Source organism: Coloeus monedula, assembly GCF_965178545.1.
Source record: "Coloeus monedula genome assembly, chromosome: 11".
NCBI classification, from domain to species: Eukaryota; Metazoa; Chordata; class Aves; order Passeriformes; family Corvidae; genus Coloeus; species Coloeus monedula.
Window position 1 is genome coordinate 17,332,090 of NC_138791.1, and position 19,448 is coordinate 17,351,537.

Genomic DNA, 19,448 nt, shown 5'->3' on the forward strand with positions numbered 1-19,448 from the left:
CTAATAAAAGCAATAACCAGCTGCAAACCAGCAAAGTGGTCAAGGGTCTGGAAGTGCCAGTTTACGAAATACATAAAGAACTAGATACATATAATTTGCCAAAACTGGCAAGTACATGTTAGTATCTCAGATGTTTGAGGAGTGTGAACACGAGGCAAGGCAAGGGACTGACTCAGTATTTATACAAGCAGTATTACTTGGAGCAAGAGGATGGAATTAAAGTGGTAAGTTCCTGAGCGTGTGCTTTGTTATGGAAAACTATCTGAAGGAAAATAATAGCAGTCCCACCATCCCTGGGGATTTCTAACACTAGAATAGAAAAAAAAAAAAATAATAAAAAAGGAAAATGTGATACATGACCTAATAGGTCTTTCTTGTCTTTAACTCCCCGTGATTTATCCCACAAGACTAGCAGAATGTACTCCAAAGCCCCATATGTGTGCATACATCTTCTGTTTGGGAACGCTGTATTGGTTTAAGCTCTCTGAATTCATAACAGCACAAAGCCCTCTAATATTTAGATTTTATTTCTGAAGATGTCCATAAATCAGCAGACAATAAAAGGGGAAAAAACACACCGATGATATGATATCCTAGTATTTCCCAATATCCTTGACACAGCAAATCAACGGTTTGAGTGAACACAGACTACAAATGGAACAGCAATCAAACAGAAATGTTAATGCAAATCTCCTATGCACACTGACACAGTAACAAAAGCTATTCCATTTTGTCATGATCCAACCCTACCAGATGCTAATAAAAGTACACGCTCACGATTTGTAAATATGCCACAGGCGGGACTTTCAAGAGCACCCAGCATCAATCCTCCTGCCACTTACACCAGCCACAGCCCCTCTGTGGACACAGGGAGGAAGCTCCTGAAGGTTGCATCCCAGTGTTTGCATGGAAGACGCATTTATTCAGCTTTTACAAGCCCCAGACCCTCACAGAGGCTCACAGGCTCCCCTTACCTGAAGGGCTGGCTGTTTGTCATTCCTCTTTGGAGACTTTAATCCACTAACTTGTTGCTGCTGCTGCTGCTGCTGTTGCTGCTGCTGCTGCTGTTGCAGGAGAAGTTGTCGTGCCACCTGGAGAGCCTGTAGGGAGAAAGAGGTTGGAGAATTGAGTTCACAGCCAAGAGGGCACAGGTAGCTATACAAACAGCATACGGGCAAGGCAAACCCTGGTCATGGGCTACCGCCTCACTCCTGATGCACCTCCACTGAGGAGAGCAATGGCTTCCACAAAAATAACACCTTGCATGCAATGGGGTGATAAACCACCACTGATTTCCCATTTTGACTAAGGAGAAAAACAGCACCAGCTGATGTTTGCCTCCTGGGTGGGAGCCTCAACAACCACAGGAATCCTGATGGTGAGCTCCATAGAGGGGTTTTTGTCCCTGTGGAGCAGCTCACAGCCCTCCTCACTAATGGGCAGGCTCCTGTGCTTTCAGATTTCGGATGCCTCCTCTCCCAGCAGATCAGGTTGGGTTTACAGAGGAGGGCAGTTGTATATCACTGTCTGCTCCCCAAGCACCAGAGAACATCAGGGAAGCTTCTGGAAGGCCATAGTGGGAGAAAGAGGAGAGGTAGCAGCAGGCAGAGACATGCTGAAGGCTGGGAAAGCTGCAAGGAGCTGGAGAGAATGCCAAGAAAAGCAGGGACAGCATTTCACCTCACCAAAGTCCAAGACTTGGACTTTGATGATCCTTGTGCGTCCTTTCCATCTCAGGATATTCCATGATCCTACAAAAATCACTGTCAGCTCATGACGGACCAGGTGTGGGGACTCAGTGGGAGGGGGCACAGCAGCAAAGGGACAGTGTGACAGTGGAGGGGCAAGGGACATGACCCTGAAGGCATCAGCAGGCAGGATGGGGGGGGATTATTGCAACATGTCATGCAAAGCAAAGGAAAAGAGTCCCTCAACACTGGAGCCTGCTGTTCTGCAAGGCCCGATTTCTCCATCAGGTGGGGAAAAGAAATCAAGAGGAGATAAAAGACAGAGGGAAAAGATGAGGAGCAGTCGCTGCCCTGGCTCCCTGCTGGCTCCCCAGCCAAGGGACAGCAAGGATGATCCCTGCAAGACAGACTGTGGGACAGCTGAGGCTCTGCTGGCGAGACCCTAGCCTGCTGCTCCCAGAGGATTCACCAGCACCGGACTCGGGCCTCCTTGGTCTCCTTGGAGACGTTCAGTACATGTGTAGGTGGAAAAGTGGGAAGGCTGAAGACTTCATTAATGTAAAACAAGAAAAATAGTCCCTTTGCAAGATGCCTACATGGAAGGAGGGAAAAAGCCTTCCCCACTCCTACTGTGTATGTTCTCTGAGTGATTTAATTAATACCTATTTAATTAAGAAGTCAGATATGCTTGAGGTTTCACTTGCTCCTCCAAGTTGCAGAGCGTTTAATCTCAGCGCAGAACTGCTGGGAAAGGTTTGATATCAAGGTCTGCAAACTCGAATCCAGCCCCCCACCCACCAGCCCCCAATAAAACCTTGTTATTTTATGGCCTAGACCCATCTTTTTACTTTTGGAGTTGGAGAGACACTGGTCAGCTCAGCAGACTGAAGAACCACCACTGCTGACCAGGGCAAGTGAGGAGGAGAGACCTTAAAATGCTTTGGCAACAAGCCCTCCTTTCCAATTTAAGAACAAGTCTCCACTGGATCAGAAAAACTCTCTAAGGGTGGATGTGATTTCCAGCAGAGCTTGGTACGGTGCAGGTAAAATTAGATTTTGCATTTCAAGCTGGTCGGAGCTTAGTGCACCCATGACATCTCTAAATTGGTCCCTGAACCTGCAATGGGTGCAGGGAGCTGCTGGGCATGGCTCTGGGCTCACACACACAACCACCACCCCCACGATGGTGTACCATCAAGAACCAGAAATCCCTACAGCCTACCAAAGAATACAATGCAACAAAGGAAACCTTTATAAAGAAAGCGCTAAGGACGGTTAAAAAATACCTTATTTTTATTCAATTAACTTATTTAGCTGTTAAAGCATCTTCAAGGGTGGGCAGAGGCAGCAGAAATAAAACCTACAAGACTTAAGGGGATGGGCAACAAATACTCACCTATTTAACAGGGGTGTTGTATGGCTTATTTAATTAATGAATACTTGTAAAGCACTCTGAGCTGCTCAGACAAGAAGCTCTATACAGTACAAGCGCAACATATTATTATATATTATTAAGACTGGCTCTGCAGAAGAATAATTCCAGGTAAATGTGCAATCAAATGATCATTTTAGTTCCCAGTAATTAGACTCAATAGGCCAAAAAAACCACAGAAGCCTTTCTTTAATCATACACTAAACAATCAGAACATCCCTAACCTTTCAAGCTACAGCCTTTTTGAATAAAACATCATCAACTTATAGATATTATTCCAAAAAGAACCAGTCACCATATGTGTTGTCTCTTTGAAATACAGTTGCTATAGCAGACCCTGCATGCATTTCATGTGATATGATCATATTCTATCCGTTCTGGCAGCTGAGAGGTTGCACAATTAAATTGGCTGCCAGAAATTTTTGAAGATTCCCAGAACTAGTAGCCATGCAAGAAATGCCTGCTCTCTACACTCAAGCTGGTCACAAAGCTCCATGCATCTTGGTGGGGTGGCCACTGCCACCATAAACCCCTACCATGACTGACCCCACACCAGTGAGGGTCTCTGGCTGTGGGGACAGGCTTGCACTGGCAGAGCTCTGCTGGAGTAAAGCCAGAGCTCTGTCCCTGCTCCAGTCCAGCTGCACAGCACCCACATCCCTCACATCCACCACTGTGAGGGTCTTCATTCAAGGTGACATCTACACCACCCCATTCCATGTCAGTTTGTCACCTGTCTTGGTGCAGACCTGGTGGGACCTGAGATGGCAAGAGGGAGGGACCAGCACAGAGGGTGGAGCAGGGTAGGAAGGAAAGGATTAGAAAGAATAAAAGAGGGCTAGAGGGAACATCAGGGATACAAGCAGCCAGGATGGACATGAACATCAAAGGGAAAAGCAAGGCAGATGCAAGTGAGGTGGCAACATGCTGACATTTCAGGCAATTGCAGCTTGAAATGGCATTTCCCACCTCTCCTCTCAAGATTTTGCTTTTTCATTTGCAAATAACTGACAGCAATAAAAGCTGAGCCATCAGATGAGCTCAGGTTTAAGATGTGGAAGGTTGTTTATAGCTCAGGTATGGTTCTTACTGAGCGTCTGCATCAAGTAGCTACCATGTCCTTGGTGGTACAGTGAAGCCAGCAATCCCACATCCCTCTGCTTTTCTACTTCTCTCTGCTCAGCCTTTCCTCCCTCCTACCTCAGACCAAGTCCTGTCCTTGCCACTTCAAGCCTCATCCATACTCCTCACACATGACAGGACATGCACAAGAAAGACGGCTGGCTTGGGACACACTGACCCTCTCCTCTCACACACAAAATACTTCAAGCCCGTTTGGAGTTTGCCTTCATGGAATTACTTTGCTGATGTCAGTTCACACCCGGTGGACACCCATACAATCCAAGCCAACAAGCATCCCACCTCTACCCCCTTCCCTGGTTCCAGGCAGTGCCACTCCCGCACGGAGCTCATCCCTGGATGCCAGCGTGGGAGCCCTGCTGAGGCTGCCGGTGCTGCACAGTGCTCAGGCGAGGATAGACAGGGAAATTAATTTGAGTGAAGTCAGTCCCACAACCTTCATCAGCACGGAGATTCACAAGCAGGCCTGTACATTAATAAAGCTTCCTGTGGGAGTAGATGTTGCCTTTGATTTGCATGTGAATTCAATGCTAGTGAGAAGTGCCAGACTGTCAGACATGGAGACCAAAGTCTCTTATCTTTCCAAAAGCTTCTGTAGCAGTTTCCCCACATTTCCTTAATCATCTGCCTTGTCCTCAACTTACTGAACAGGCAGTAGAGAGTAAAGCTGGATTCAGTTCAACTCCTGCTGCTGCCAAGTCCTGAAACAAGGGTGCCAGGACTGTTTACTGCTAGCCAACAGCTCTTCTAACGTGGCCCTCTCCTCAGAAGCAGGTGCTCTGACATCTCCAAGCTCTTTTCACACATTCCTCCTCACTGCCGTAGTTACATCCTAAATCTCCGCCACGTGCTTGCAAGTGAACAATTGCCAGGGGCCGTTAAAAACCAGCTCGTGTTTGTGCATCCAGACAACAGCGTGCTTCCTCATGAGATGGGCAGGTGGAGATGCCAAGAGCCCCTGAAACCACAGAGGTGCTTCAAATATCTGGGCCTGTAATTACCAGCAGCCACATTATCTGCGCTGCTCAAAGAGCCTGCAAGCCTGGACAAAGCTTCTTGGGACACCCAGAGACCCAGACACCAATCCTGGTCTCCAGCAGTGAATCACAGAACATCGGCAACCACCCTCCTCTCTGCACCGAAACACAAAGGGGAAATCCTCCCACTTACTGGAAAAAAAGAGAAAGGAAAGCATCCCCCAGCAAATGCATCTTCCATGGGTTTTGGTCACTATGAACATGGATTTGGAAGGACAACATCAGGGAAAGGCTGCCTACCAGCCAAGTCATCCTATGCTTAAATGCAAGATACAGTAAGTGAACTCCCAAGGTGTTTTCTTATCCATTAGGAAATCACCCAGACGTAAGAAGATTTTCTAGTGTAAAACAGAGATCAGTAAAAAGGCAACTGAAATACAGCACTTGAGAGACATTGCACAAACTTGGAATGGTATTTGAGAGTCAACACTGGGTGACACCTAACCCAGGAAAAATGTTAACAGTACATTAACCGTGAGATGAATCAAGCCTGTTTCATTCACAGAGTAAGTGGGAAACCCCACTGAAAAGCCCTCTCCCTGTGCTTAGGGAAGTGGCAACCATTTATTATTTCCCAACCACTTAAGCACCAGGAGGGGAAAAAAAAGTACACATTTGAGATGACCAAGACAATTTTATTGCAAGACAGACAGAACGTGACTTGTTTGCCCAGCTGTTGTTTGCCCAGAACACTGGGCACTGTTACCACCCCAGTTACTGTTGTAATTCGACATTTTCATGAAAGCACCTCGACCTTTCAGTTTCACCATCCTCTTTGGGCAAGCCCTGATGAAGGGTAAAAATGCAGCCCTGCCTCTGACTTCATGCGGCCAGAAACTCCTGACGAGGGAACGGGGCTGGGGAAGGGAAATACACTGGAAAAAGAGGGTAGAACATTAAAAATAGACATGCTGCTTAAATGCCATATACTTGCTTACAGTGTCAGTACATAAGGAAAACAGAAACAGGATCCAGTCGCATGGAGCCTCTTGCTAACTTGTTCCACCACTGCAGCCAGTACAAGGCAGCAACACTCCAACTTTTTTCCATCATCCTATTCCTACTGAAGAAAAAGAGCTCCAGCTCCTCCCTTCCCATCTGCTCCAACTGGTATTAATATCAATCAGTTATTAATGAAATATGATGACCTACAGCTATAACAGGCCTGGCTCTAACACCAAGAGAAGCTTGTTTCTGAACCTGAGGTTTATCAGGCATGGAAAGATCAATCCAGGGAACTTCAGGATATATGAAAGGTATGTACATGGGAGGGTGGGAAGATGAGCAACTGCCATGAGGATGCAAAAGAAAGGGTAGTCCTGCCCGGCTGCCAATTCCCAGGGCAGTTGTGCAGTAATGAATGGGCTGCCTCTGAAATGTCTGGATAAACATGCACCCAGAAGTTGCAAGGAGGGCACAAAACAAAATCACATGTGTTTTTACAGATTGCTAAGGATTCTGGGCCTTTCCAGGTGGACAAGCCTGCTTATCGGGAAAGCAACTTGAGAAAAGAGGAAGGAAGAGTTCCCAGAAATCAGAGGTGGTCCTGCAGCCATCTGAAGTGTCCAAGCAATCAATCTGGAAAGTTAGTTGCCAGCCAATATCATACTCTGTCCATTATTTCAGTTATGGTCATTAAACATCAAAACAGAACAAAACAAGCAGAGAGGGATGAGAAGGGAGAAATTTTAAGGGCAAAATCTGCCCTTGGAGCAAACAAAACACTATGTTGGTCCCAGACTTCAGAAGCGAGACTTTGTGTGTTGACCTCTGACAGCCGTACCCCTACAAGCGACCACTGCTGCTCAACTTCCCCACTGAGGTTTGGGTAAAGCACGGCTTTGCAGCAGCAGGCATGCACTTCTCCCGTTGTCTATTTCTCCCCAAATTTCATGCTGCCTTTAGGCACTGAGAAATCGCCTGGTCAGCAGCTCCAGGCGCCTCTCCCAGCGGAGCATGGCCCACCTCCCAAAGGGCTTCTTGCTTCCCTTCAGTCTCACAAGGCAAGTACCTTTGTTTCTCCTGGGTGGGACGAGGGGGAATTTAGATTCAGCCAGCAATCTCTCTTCTTTCTCAGCTCCCATCTGTCCTCACACCCCGCTCCACTCCACAGCTGCTCCCAGCAGAGCGGCAAGATGCAGCTCTGAAGCTCGGAAGCCCGGATGCACCCGGGCTTCAGAGCTGCTTCATGTCTCTCCCACTCCTGCCTCCTCTACCTCCTCTCCTGCGACACTCTCTTCTCCTGGAGCAGCAGATGTAGAGGAGCGGTGGTAGGAGGCAGACACATTGGAGGGGAGCCCTGCTGCAGTTCTCCTCCGGCAGGCTCAGGAGCCGCACAATGTGTGGAAACCGGCGAGGAGCGGAGCAGTATGCAAAGGGAAAAAAATAAAAAATAGTGCAAAGCGACAGCAGTGGGTAGTGCTGTTCCTCTGGGAGGAACAGAACAGGGGGAGGTGAGATGAACCAACTAGAGAATAGGAAAGGAACCAAAATGAAGAGGAGGAATAAAATGTAGAAGATGCAAAAAAGAGAAGCAGATGTTCTTGCAGCACTTATTCCCTCTGACATTCGTGCCCAGCTCTTCCATCTTCCTCCAGAACTGGGAAATGAGCTGCTACCTGCTCCCTTCCCCATTGCCACCACCCTGCCCCTGTGCCACACACAGAATGACACAAAGCCAAGAGCCCCAACACTGCTCTTGGCACCGCAGCAGGGAAGTTTGAGGATAGCTACAGACAGGACACGGGGCTCTGCTGTGGGACACAGCTAAGACGCAACATAACCTGGTGAAGCATTCTTGCTGTCCAGTCTTCTCAACAGCCTTGGATTCAAACAACCTCCATCCCCATCTCATCCTCTATTTCCTTCTTTTATTAAATAATCCTCCTCCACCTACCCTGTTCCCAGCTCCACTGGTGCAGCAGAGGGATGCCCTGAGCCTGGGGAGATGCTGCTGGTTGTCTGTACCCAGCACCTCACTTGGCTGCAGCAAATCTGCAAGGCTGGCTCCATCCAAGGGCTACCAGCCAGCTCGCCAAGGAGGGGAGCTTCAACAGCAATCCTTCACCCAATAAAATGGTCAGCTGGCCATGAAGGCTTTGCTTAGACACAGCAGACTGGTCTGGACAACTGACTAATGGGTGATTCCTATGCTGAAAAAGAGAAGGGACCTGAGGTCCACATGCACAAACCCTGGCTCACATCCTGTCCCTGATGTGACAGGGGCAGACTTGGAGCAAGGGAGCTGGCAATGTGCCTCATGCTGAAACATCTCCTAGAATAGTTCAGTCATAAGGAAAGAAGATGAGTCTTTATTTTTCTTCCAGCAGGCTTAGCTTCTTTCCTCTGGAATAGATCCTGGCTACCAGTTAAGGAGATTCCCTCCAGAAAAAAAAGCACTGGAAACAGAAACCCTTTCTTCCAAACCCACAGGGTGGAGCTGCCTGTGTCCCAGCTCTGCTGCACTTCGTCCTCGTGGGCACTGAGGTTACTCCTGCCGGTGGGGGGACGAACGGACTCCCTGCCATCCCACAGCCCATCCCATGGCTGGCAAGGTTCTTGTCTGTGAGGACCCAGAACCACACAGGGGGAAAACAGAGTTTGCCTCAAAAAAACCCCATCTTCTATTTTGTAATTTATTCACGAACTCCTCCAATTTCAGGGAAAAGGTGGGTGAGCTATTTTCTTCAATACTTGGAGACACTACAGGGATGAAGGGGGCAGGCAGCAAGGGACAGCAGGGTGAGAGAACAATCTCAGCCAACACTGGGAACTTGCAAACCCTGAACCAGCTACAACAGTGACAACGGCTACAAAAATCCCTTTTTTGAAGCATAAATGAAATCCTCAGGCGGCTACACCACAAAAACACCTTCTGTCCCCCTCTTTTAAAGAGTCACAGTCAGGACTCATCAAAGCCACTTATAAAGTATCTGGCAAAAAGATCCCAAACATTAAAAATGGTTCTCTTTATTTTGGCACGCCAAGACTCACAGCATGTAGAGGTCTGTACCAGCAAGAAAGGAGGGATGGGCCAACACATCCTGGTAAAATGAGAAAGGATACAAATCTTGGCTCCCCGTTCAAACTGAACCAGAACTGAACTGTGCCTGAGTGATGAAAAAAATCTTATGGGATTTTCAGCTCGTTTCTGTAGGCTCGAGATCAGATTCTGAACTACTGTGTTTATCCAAAAGTGAACCAGACCTTTGAATATTTGGAGGAGTATTCACTGCTGAGCCGCGTTTTTCTTGGATGTCAAAAGCACGGGAAGTTCTCATATTTTTTAATAGAGAAGAGAAGAGGGATAAGGTGCGGGGGGAGAAGGAAGAGGGCCTTTTTGTTGGTACGACATAAATAGTATATTGCATACAGCTGCTTGCGCGCTTCCCTGTGTGGTCAACAAAACAGGGAACATATTTTAAGCTTGTTTTCCAAAACACTGCATGACAAACTTGTACTCAGAGGCCCATGAAATACGGCCCCTGACAGTGGACATCTTGCCACGCTCCATCAGATACTCGCTGCTGTTGGGTGAATGAAGGAAGCAAAACATTGGGACAGCCCAAAACACGAAAACTAAGGCTGCAAATCACATCTCTGCACTTCTATGGCACAATCTAATTTAGAACAGCTTGTAAAAACCTTAATTTCAACAGATCCTGGTAAAGCAAAAATAGGCGAGGTTCAGATGGAGGAGACAAAAATGATTAGAGGCCTCAGCAGATACTAGGCAAGATTGATAAGGGTGGGAGTGTTTAGTTTAGCAAGAGATGAGTAAGAGGGGAGATGATAACAAGTACACAAATTGTGACTTGGCCTGAGAGGGTACATCTGGTACTTTTGCCATTTCTCATAATGCAAGAAAAAGGGGACATTGAATGAAGTCAGGAAGCAACAATCACCAAAAAAAATTAAAGCAGATAAAATGATTTTTTTTTTCCTTTCTTAATACACAACTCATAATTACTCTCTGGAACTTACTGTCACAAGATATCACCAGGGCCAAGAGCATGGGGAGGATGCAAAGAAAGGATTAGACACTTGCAGTGATAGTCATGAGAGCATTTACAGCATTTACCTTCGGAAAGACAGAAATAGAAATCAAGGTACAAGTGTTTATGCTTCAGGGCACGAACCAACCTTCAATTGCTGGAGGCTGGGAGGACACTTTCCCGCATGGACAGGTCCTTCACCGGCTTCTGCCCAAGGACTTCAGCCAGGGCTGGAGAGGTCCAACAGGATGCAATTGCTCCTGCTCCTCTGTCTTTCCACGTACCTCAGTCCTGCACCTCTGATCCCAAAGCCCATTCCTCAGCCCACCCTGAGCCTCCTCAACCCTCAGGGAGCTTCTGGGAAAGGGGGGCCAGCCACGTGCATCAGCCCAGCCCCTGTCCATGTCACCTGGCCCCAAGCTGCTCATTTCCTCTTTCTTCTTCACATCACATTTAAGTTTCAGGTCCTTATTTTGCCAGCCCTTCCTCTCCCTGCTATTTCGACTGCCATTTTTTCTCCCTCAAACCTGAACCCCCAGCTCCAGCCCCTGCCATGCACTTGGGCTCTCCAGGTAGTGCTGACCCCCTGGAGCCAGAAGGCGAAGCATCCACCTCCTCCTGCCCAGACCCACCAGGAATGGACAAGCTTGAACGCAACTTCAAGATGTCAGGCAAATTTTCCCTTTCTCGATGTGAAGCCATTCCTCAGAGGAAAGCCACATCCCTGAGGAGGAGGAGGACCCTCCTGCCGATCCGGCACCTGCGGGGCAGTGGCAGTCAGGCGCTATTATGGACCGCAGAGCTCATCAACGCGCTGGAACTGACATGCGACTCGGGGAGACAAAGAGAGATTCTGAAAGCAAGTCAGTCTATTAAATTTATACCTACCTGCACAATGTGAAGCAAACCACATCTCAGTTTCCTTTCATGTGCATGACAGTCTTAACTTGTTTCTTTTAATCCCATAAAAGCAGCTAAAGCATGCAACATGCTTCCCGGAGATGAGGCAAACCTGTATTTTACTTCCTGACAGTGATCTAGTTTATAGGGTGTTGTTTTGTTTTTTTTTGTTTTTCAGGGAAGATAATGAACATCGTCCAAAGCTGGTATTATAAAGGAAACACTACACACTACATGCTAGACACCTGGCATTTAAAAAAGAATCCCATAAATTGACACCGTCTGTAACGGACCAAACACAGCTGCAACCCCTTGTGCTGCACAGACACCGGCACTGGAGGCTGGAAGATCCCAGCATCTCTCGCCAAGGTTTTCTTTGGAAATCAGCACCCTTCTGAAAAATCAAAGCACCTCTCGTTGAGTCAGTCACACCCCAAGTACGACCGGGGAGATGACCAGGGCTGTGTGACTACGCAATAAATCCAGCAAATCCAAAGGGCCGAAGCAGTAATCCATGGAAACGTTCCAGGCAAGAGGGGGGTTTAAGTGCCTTTAATTCCCAGCTGCAAGCCCAACAAGCTGCCAGAAGGCGGAGACCACTGAACACAAGGGGTTAATGGCCTTGCTAAAGAAAATGATCCACATAATTTCCTTTTATCATAAAACAATACGTTTATTATTTTCTGTATATCTGTTAAAGGGCATGGCCTTCTGAGTGGAAAACAAAACACAGCTTGGTCACATGTTTATTTGCTTCAGCTACTCCCTTTCCCTTCTGATAAATAATCAAACATGCCATCCAGAAAAAACAAAACCAGTGAGCTGGGAAATTTGATGGTCATCAAATAGACTAAGATACCAAGAAAAGCAGCCCACTGTTCCCACAGAGAGTTTTCTGCCCCACACCTACACTAACATCTGAGTAAATAACTTCAGTCACTCTTTCCATTTTCCCCATGCAATTACTCCTACTGTTAAACAAATTGTCCTTAAGGCAGTTGCAAACACCATTTTTTTTCTGCAAAGTAGAACAACTTCTGAACATTAAAAAGCCAGACTAGCAATATATTTTCAAAATATGTTTGTTGTACTTGCGGTTTGGCTGAACACACAGCTTGATTTCTCTCTCTCTTGCTCTCTTTTCTAGGAAGATGGGGGTTTAAGGTTTAAAATTTTAAAGACTATTTGAATCTTGGAGCAGCAGGAAAAGCCTCAAGGAGGATGGGTTTTCTCCATAGGGCAGGCAGCATATTTTCCATTTTCTCTTATGTTTCACACTACACAAGCACCACGAATGCTTGCCAAAAAAAAAAAAGTTACCTGCTATTTCAGTGAACTTTTGCAGAGGGGAGAAACCACTGAGAAATATCAAGCATTTTTTTAAGTCACTTGAACAGAGGGGGAAAAATCCAGCATCTGTGTTGTGACATGGATTACCCAGAGGATCTACACTATCTTCCAACAACCCCTGAAGACCATTCATACAACAATCATTAATACTGAAAAACTGCAGAGAAAATCCCTCACGTGAGAAGTTAACAACCATTACCCGGCGTGAGCACGCTTTCCCTTTCCTTTTGTAGTACCACAGGTCTAAACAATAGTCATATGAATGAGATAATAGCCATGCTTGTCTCAGCAGCCTGATTTTTATTAGCATGAAATTGGTACAAATATTAGCGAGGCTGGTTCGCATGCGGTGCCAGAACCACGATGCAAACAATTTGTGGAAAACAAAAAAGCGACTCGGTGGGTTTGTGCCACTTCTGCTGCCCAGAGCAGCAGCCACGTTTCCCTTTCTTGGGGGGGTTTGTTGTTTAGGTATTTTTGGCACTTGTGCAGGGAGAAGCTGCAACACCCGGCGAGCAGCAGGGACGGCTGCTCCCGTGCCAGAGGGACATCGCAAGGTGACGAGCACCCCAAAAAAGGACTCGGTCCTCCTTTGGTTCTCCAAAGCCATGCCAAAAACCCCACCCTTGTCAACACCGCAGTAAACAACCTGAACTAGCTGCTTTTGCTTCAAACCAAAGCAATTCCCCTCTCCTGTGCTCCAAGCTGCCTGCGCAAGGCAGCGCATTAAAAGTTCAGCCCTGCCTGCACGCTCCTTTCCTCTGAGCGCTCGCAGAGAAAATGAAGAGTTTAACAGAGTGAGCTCTTACTGTCTGCCTTTAGATTTCCGTCTTCGCGCTGGAGATGTTTCTGGCTGTTTCTGTGAAGCGGGGGCTGAAGAATGGTAAAAAGATGTTTGAATAAACAGGAAGTGCCGTGCAGCCGGAGCACAGGCTGGAGGGAGACGCTGGAGCACTGCCCTTCGCGGCAGCCACCGGGCTCTGCCTCCACAGTAGCAACCTCTGCTTTTACTAAATGACAAAGAAACCGCAAAGCATTCCTTCCCTAATTCTTCCCTTGCGAAGTGGTGAGATCAGCCGGAGCTCACAGGTAATCTCAAAGTTGGGTTTAGCACTACACAGGAACAAAAATCTAGCGATTCTGCACTATTAAACCTCCCCCATCTGTGAGCAGAAACAGGCAGAACTAATTATGTCCCCAACTAGACCAAACAGCAGCGAGAAGCACACCTCGCTGCTGTATCTAGGCAAATTCGGATTTACACGGAAGTCCAGCCAAGCTTGACGCTCCTACCCCTCGACAGTGCTGTGACTTGCTCTGGAAACCGGCTCGGGAGGCTGGCCGGGCTGCAGAGCTGTTTTCTCTAACTGCGTGAACTGAAATATAAACAACCGCCCAAAAAATACAACTTGTCTCGGGCGCAGGGACTTGCATCCAGCATCTCCGAAAGCGTAACTTCAGCATTCCAGCAGATGCCACCCCTCCTTCGTTGTCTCCTTCCCCTCCCTAAAACAAACTACCTATTTAACTGGAGATGACTAACTAACCGTCTCCCCACCCAATTATCAAAGCCCTGTCTGCTGTCATATTGGTGACATGACACAGATATTGTCAAGAAAAAGTAAACTGGGGCTGGCACTCGAAGGCAGCTCGTGAAGAGATGAGCAGTCGAACAGCCATATTCAATAAGAAAGAGGAACAGGATTCCTTTAGAAAATCTATTGCTGTTGTGGCAACGTGCTGCTGCCACTGAAGGGACTGATTTGTTATTTAGCATGTAGTCTTGGACTGTCTGTCATTCTGGGTGCTAATGCTCTGCTAAAATAACTCATTGGGAGCTGTCAGTGGGATGTTTACATAGGCCCCCAATCTTTTCTTCATACAAGGAAATTTTTTACTGGAATTCATCTTCTTTTGATCTCACATTCAAAGCAACAGCAGCTTGATAGACATGCAAGTCTGAAAGCAAATCCAGACGCTGAAGATAAACCGCCAGAGTATGACAGGCAGGAGCATCTAAAGCTTATAAAAATGAAGAGAACAGCATGTCGTCTGAGTATTACAATAGCAGAAATCAAGAGACATATTAGGTGGAACTGATCAGCCACAAAAACAGTTCAAAAGGCAGATCATAGAAACAGAAGACTAAGCTAGAAAAAAAATAAAATTGGAAAGATCTGCTTTACAGAGGCATCACCTCCTTTCTGAGCACCGCGGCGTTTCCGCTCCAGCATGTAAACTTAAGGGGAAAAAAAGAACAGGGCTGGTGCTGTCTCTACTAACTCAGCAGTTCTTACCTTCAACTCACCAATTAATTTGCCGAGTGTACGTTTCAATTACATGTTATTCAAAGTGAAATAAAAATAGGACACTGTGCCACTCGCATCTATAGCCCAGCCCTCCCCAACACCACAGGGATGGGGAGTTGGTGCCTCTTTGTTAGCAACTGCATCCCCCAGCAAGGTGCAAAAGGGGCCCTGGCCTGAGCCCCTGCCACCATTTTAGCCTGTTCATCTTTCAAAGGACTGAATCGTGGGATGCTCCTGAGCTCTGCCTCTGCCACCAGTGGAGAAATATTAGTTCAGAAGGTAATTTTATTTAAATTAAATTATGTGTGCCAAAGAGTCCACAGCTATGTTCCGAAGGCGACACTTGCCGGGAAACAGTTGCTGAAACTTTCTCTAGAAACCCATACAGTTTTAATTTTTCTTCCCCAAATAAGCTTCTTATTCTAATTGAAGTCAGCAAATATAATGAAAAAGTAATTCTCAAACAATTTTGTACTTAGAGCTGTTTGTTAACAAACACTGAACGAGCAGCAGTGTTAGGTTAAAGGGCAGCAGGATTCCACATTATAATTTAGCCTGCGGTTATTTCTGATTAAGAACACCCTCCGGGATGGCAAAGCAAGATCTTCTCTTGCAGCAGGCATAGCTTTTAAAATTAGCCTCCTTGCAATAATAAAACCAACAGGAAAACTGTGGATTTAAAACTGTATTAACCAATTTGAAGTGGTGCAATCAGTTTATGTCTTGCTTTCTGCAAACCACTGTTCCCTGCCTTAGTCAAGTTTCAAATGTAAAAATGCTGCCTGGATTCTGAAACTGTTGTAAGAAAGTCACCTTCTGTCATGCTTATGTAGCTATCTAATGTGCTAAAGGCTGATTATTTATCTTTAAACTGTACTAGTTTAATCTTTTAAGGTCACCACTAATCTGCTCCAACCTTTTAAAAAATAGCAGCTTTCAAGACTTACTGCTGGAATCACTAAACTCTGAGCTGAATGTCATTGTAAGGGATACATTAGCCAGAGTGAGTGTAGTTTTACAATGTAAACACCAAATATAAATCCCCACCTAAATGAGAAGAAAAGTATGATGTCCATGCCAGGAGAAATATCAGTAAATAAGACCAATGCCATATTATTCCACACAAATATCGTTACAAATCATGTCGCTATTTATTTCTCCTCCCCCTCCTTTCCCAGTACAAAACTTGGGTATAATTTAAAGATCATTAGGTGGGGTGTTTTTATCTTTTCCTTTTCTCAGCAGCAACTTTGCCTGCCTGCTGCGAAGCCTCCTGACCACATTTGGAAGTTGTTGTAAAGTCCAAATCCCCCTCACAGGTTATTTGTGTGCTTGTGCTGCACAGCAGCCTTTTATACTCTTCTTTTTACTTTTCCCCTAGACTTCTTCTGGACTTGAATGTCACAGTAGACCTTGAATGTGAAATGGCTTCAAGCTAATTGCTTTAATTGCTTGAAGATGTGCAGGCAGGTGAAACCTGATCCCCTTGGCCATTGTAGAGACCAGGAACAACACAGGAATGTTTACATAGTGGTTTGAGTTTAATAGACAGTAGAGCTGAGTTTCAGACAGCTAGCAAAAACACAGCTAATAGGTGACCTCTTAATGTAGTCCTCCTTTTTAAAAACAAAATACAATTTCATTTTATATAAGGCAATGTCCCTAAATGCCAAGGTTATCTGCTTGACTTTTTGAGTGAGCATGCACTGCGTTGCACCTGACATTAATACCAGAAACTCTATCCTGAATGCATTTCCCTCTACCTTAAAACAAAAAGCACTTTATGTGTCAGTCACCTTACAAACAGATTAGAGCTGGATGGGGTTTCCTCGTAAGTGCAGTCATTTTAATTTAAAATTGAGTGTTTTTCACCACTGTCATACTCCTTCCCCCTCCTCCCCTGGGCACTCCTACCCTCTGGTGGGCACCGGCACAAGCCCTTGGAGGGGTCTTCTGGAAAGGCCAAGTACTTTTACTGCTTTTTCCAGAGCTTCCAATACATTCCAGTACATCACCACACTGTGAAGATACAGACTAGCTGCAAGGCACTTCTGCAAAGGCACAGTTTGGTTTCACACACGGCATAAATTCAGCAGCTCTTCCGCAGGCAAAACTCTCCTGACTGAGAACTGCAGCATTTGGGGTCACTAACGATCAGGTTTGCTTTCCAAGAATCATGAGGTAAGTAAAACACACTTGAAACCAGTCAAAGACCAGTGTGCAGGTACAGCACAAGTGTAAAAAGCAAAGACTGAATTTGGCAGCAGTGGTAGCATAAAGGTATTTACTGTAGGTCTAGTCCAAGAAACAAACACTGAAAACAGGTAATACCAAATAGTCACTTTCCTGGCGCACGCACTTCAAGTTTTGTTGCCAAGCCTAAAAAACAGTTAAAACCACTTGTATTGAGTGAATACCAGCCGACAAATGACATATGTTGTATCCCAGACATAAAAGAATAAATAAAATAACATATTTGGAGGAAGGAAAAAGGAAAGGCAATTGGAGACATAAGACTGGAAAAAGCACAAGCACACTGAGGCAGAGGAGATGAGGCCAAACTAACGTGTAAGGAAAGCAATTCCCTGCCACACAGCCCTGCAAATAAAGTCTGATTGTGGCAATTCCACTCAAAAAGTTTCAAATTCTCTAGTACTTTATGCTGGAGCTACCAACCCCTTGAACAGAAGCAAACAGAAGCAGGAGGGAGGCTGCTCCAGCCACTCTCGATGCATCTGTGGCTCCCAGGAAGACAATAGACACTGGCTGCTCTGCTCTACCTTGCCTGTTATTCCCAATCCTCTGAAGCAAATGAGTAACTGATCTTAAATAATACAGAACAAAGGGAACAATAGGAGCTGGAAAGCAAGCTGGGATACTTGGGAACATGCCTCTTTCTTTTGAGAGAGAATCTCGCCAGCACACATGCACACACTGAGTTATAGAAACACAGAAGTTGTTGTCCTGTGCTGTCCCCTGTCCCCGCCCCCCCCACAACCTCCTTAAAAGCTCAAATTCCAGCCACTGTGGGGTTTTAATAGATTTTTTCTGTATGGCCTGAAAGATTAAGAAAAAAAGGAGAAAGTTCAGAATAGGGAAAAAAAAAAATTAGAACAGTGTCAATTTAAAGATTTAGTATAAACTAGTCCAAGCCTGTGGGAGGAACGCTAAGTGGAAAAAGTAAACACGGTCCCCCCAAGAAGTTCCCCTGGAAGCCGAGCAGGCAGCCAGTGCCTGGTACCCGCTGCCCCGCGCCCGGGGAGGTCAGCCCAGCTATGCTAAACTGACAGGTTCAGTTTACAGCAGGCCAGCACTTTGTTTGGATATACTGGCCTTGCTCACCGCCAGCTTAACAACAGATGGCTCGAAAACTTTCATTATGTTGCAGAGGGCTGAACTGCAAACAATCGGGAAAACTGTGAAAAGTTTAACTCCCTGCAAGCCGAGCGGGGAAGCGCTGCCCTCGCCAGCCGGCGTCTCCTCCCGCCCCGGCCATGGGCGCCTTTAAATTAATTAAAGCGGGATGGGATGATTAATCATACCTGCGCACGGTCCTGGGGATGCCTGGGAAAAAGAATTTGCGATTTGACAAGGTCATTTCAATAAAAGTAGCATTCCAGGAGAAAATGGACTTTGACGGATTGCAAAGCTGATTTTAAACCTTCCTCAAGCCTCTGGCTCTAGGAAAGTTATAGAAAGTTTCTGCAGTAATCCTCCAATTGGGGTTTATCAGGAGCTTTCTGATGAGTGTTCTTCCATCCACAGAAATAGAGCCTCCATTCCTCAAATTCCCACTTCAAACTTTTGCCCTCCATGGCAAGAGAAGGCCACCAAATAATCTAACATGCAGATCTGAATATGATTTATCCAAATCTGTGTATAATTTAAATATTCATCGAACTGATTTGATTCATATGCACCCTAATATCTTTTAACGCTCTAAGGCAGGTTATAAATGCACCTTCCAAGGTTTAATTCAATTGACAGTCTTATATACATCTTATCACTGAAAACGCATTATTTTATATTATTCAAGAAATGAACAAATCTGTTTTCCACAAATGTATTTTAAAAGCGACTCTTTCCTGTTATTGAAAGAAAATTGTGTTTATTACTCCTTTAGCATAGTGTAAACTCATAAACGTCAACAGAGAGTACAAGGAAAACTGTCAACTAAATATTGTTTCCTTCATGAGCTGCTCTTCCAAGTCAATTACGCCTTTCAACTTCTGGGGCATTGTATGATAAACTGGCAGTAAAAATCATTCACATTAATATACCATGGTGCCTTGCCTGCAAAAGGTAATTAAAGAAGTAAATGACTCATAAGAATAGACATATTAGCTGCAAAATGAAAGGCAACTGAGCTGCCACATGAAAATATGTACCATTAAGATACTGCATTTTCATATTCCTGTAATCAGCTTCAGTAGACTAATGCTTATTTAATCCAGTTCTCGCCTAAGTCCATCAACAACTGTTTTTTGCTGTTTTCTCCTTGACTGAACATTATGTGTGCAGGTTTGGAATAAATACTGCAATAAGATTTTTGCATAGTCAATTGAAGAACAGGTTTTTTATCTTTTAAAAACTATTTT

The 19,448-nt window shown here is 45.6% G+C and overlaps 1 protein-coding gene across 4 annotated transcripts in view; it reads right to left on the reverse strand.

Annotated features, from left to right (window-relative positions):
- Window positions 1-19,448, reverse strand: part of FOXP1 (forkhead box P1) — a 381,899-nt gene that overhangs the window by 110,440 nt on the left and 252,011 nt on the right. For all 4 annotated transcript variants that reach the window (XM_082288840.1, XM_082288838.1, XM_082288839.1 and 1 more), the window contains exon 5: window positions 975-1,100. In XM_082288840.1, the coding sequence (XP_082144966.1) occupies window positions 975-1,100 (126 nt within the window). The remainder of the gene's footprint in view (window positions 1-974; window positions 1,101-19,448) is intronic.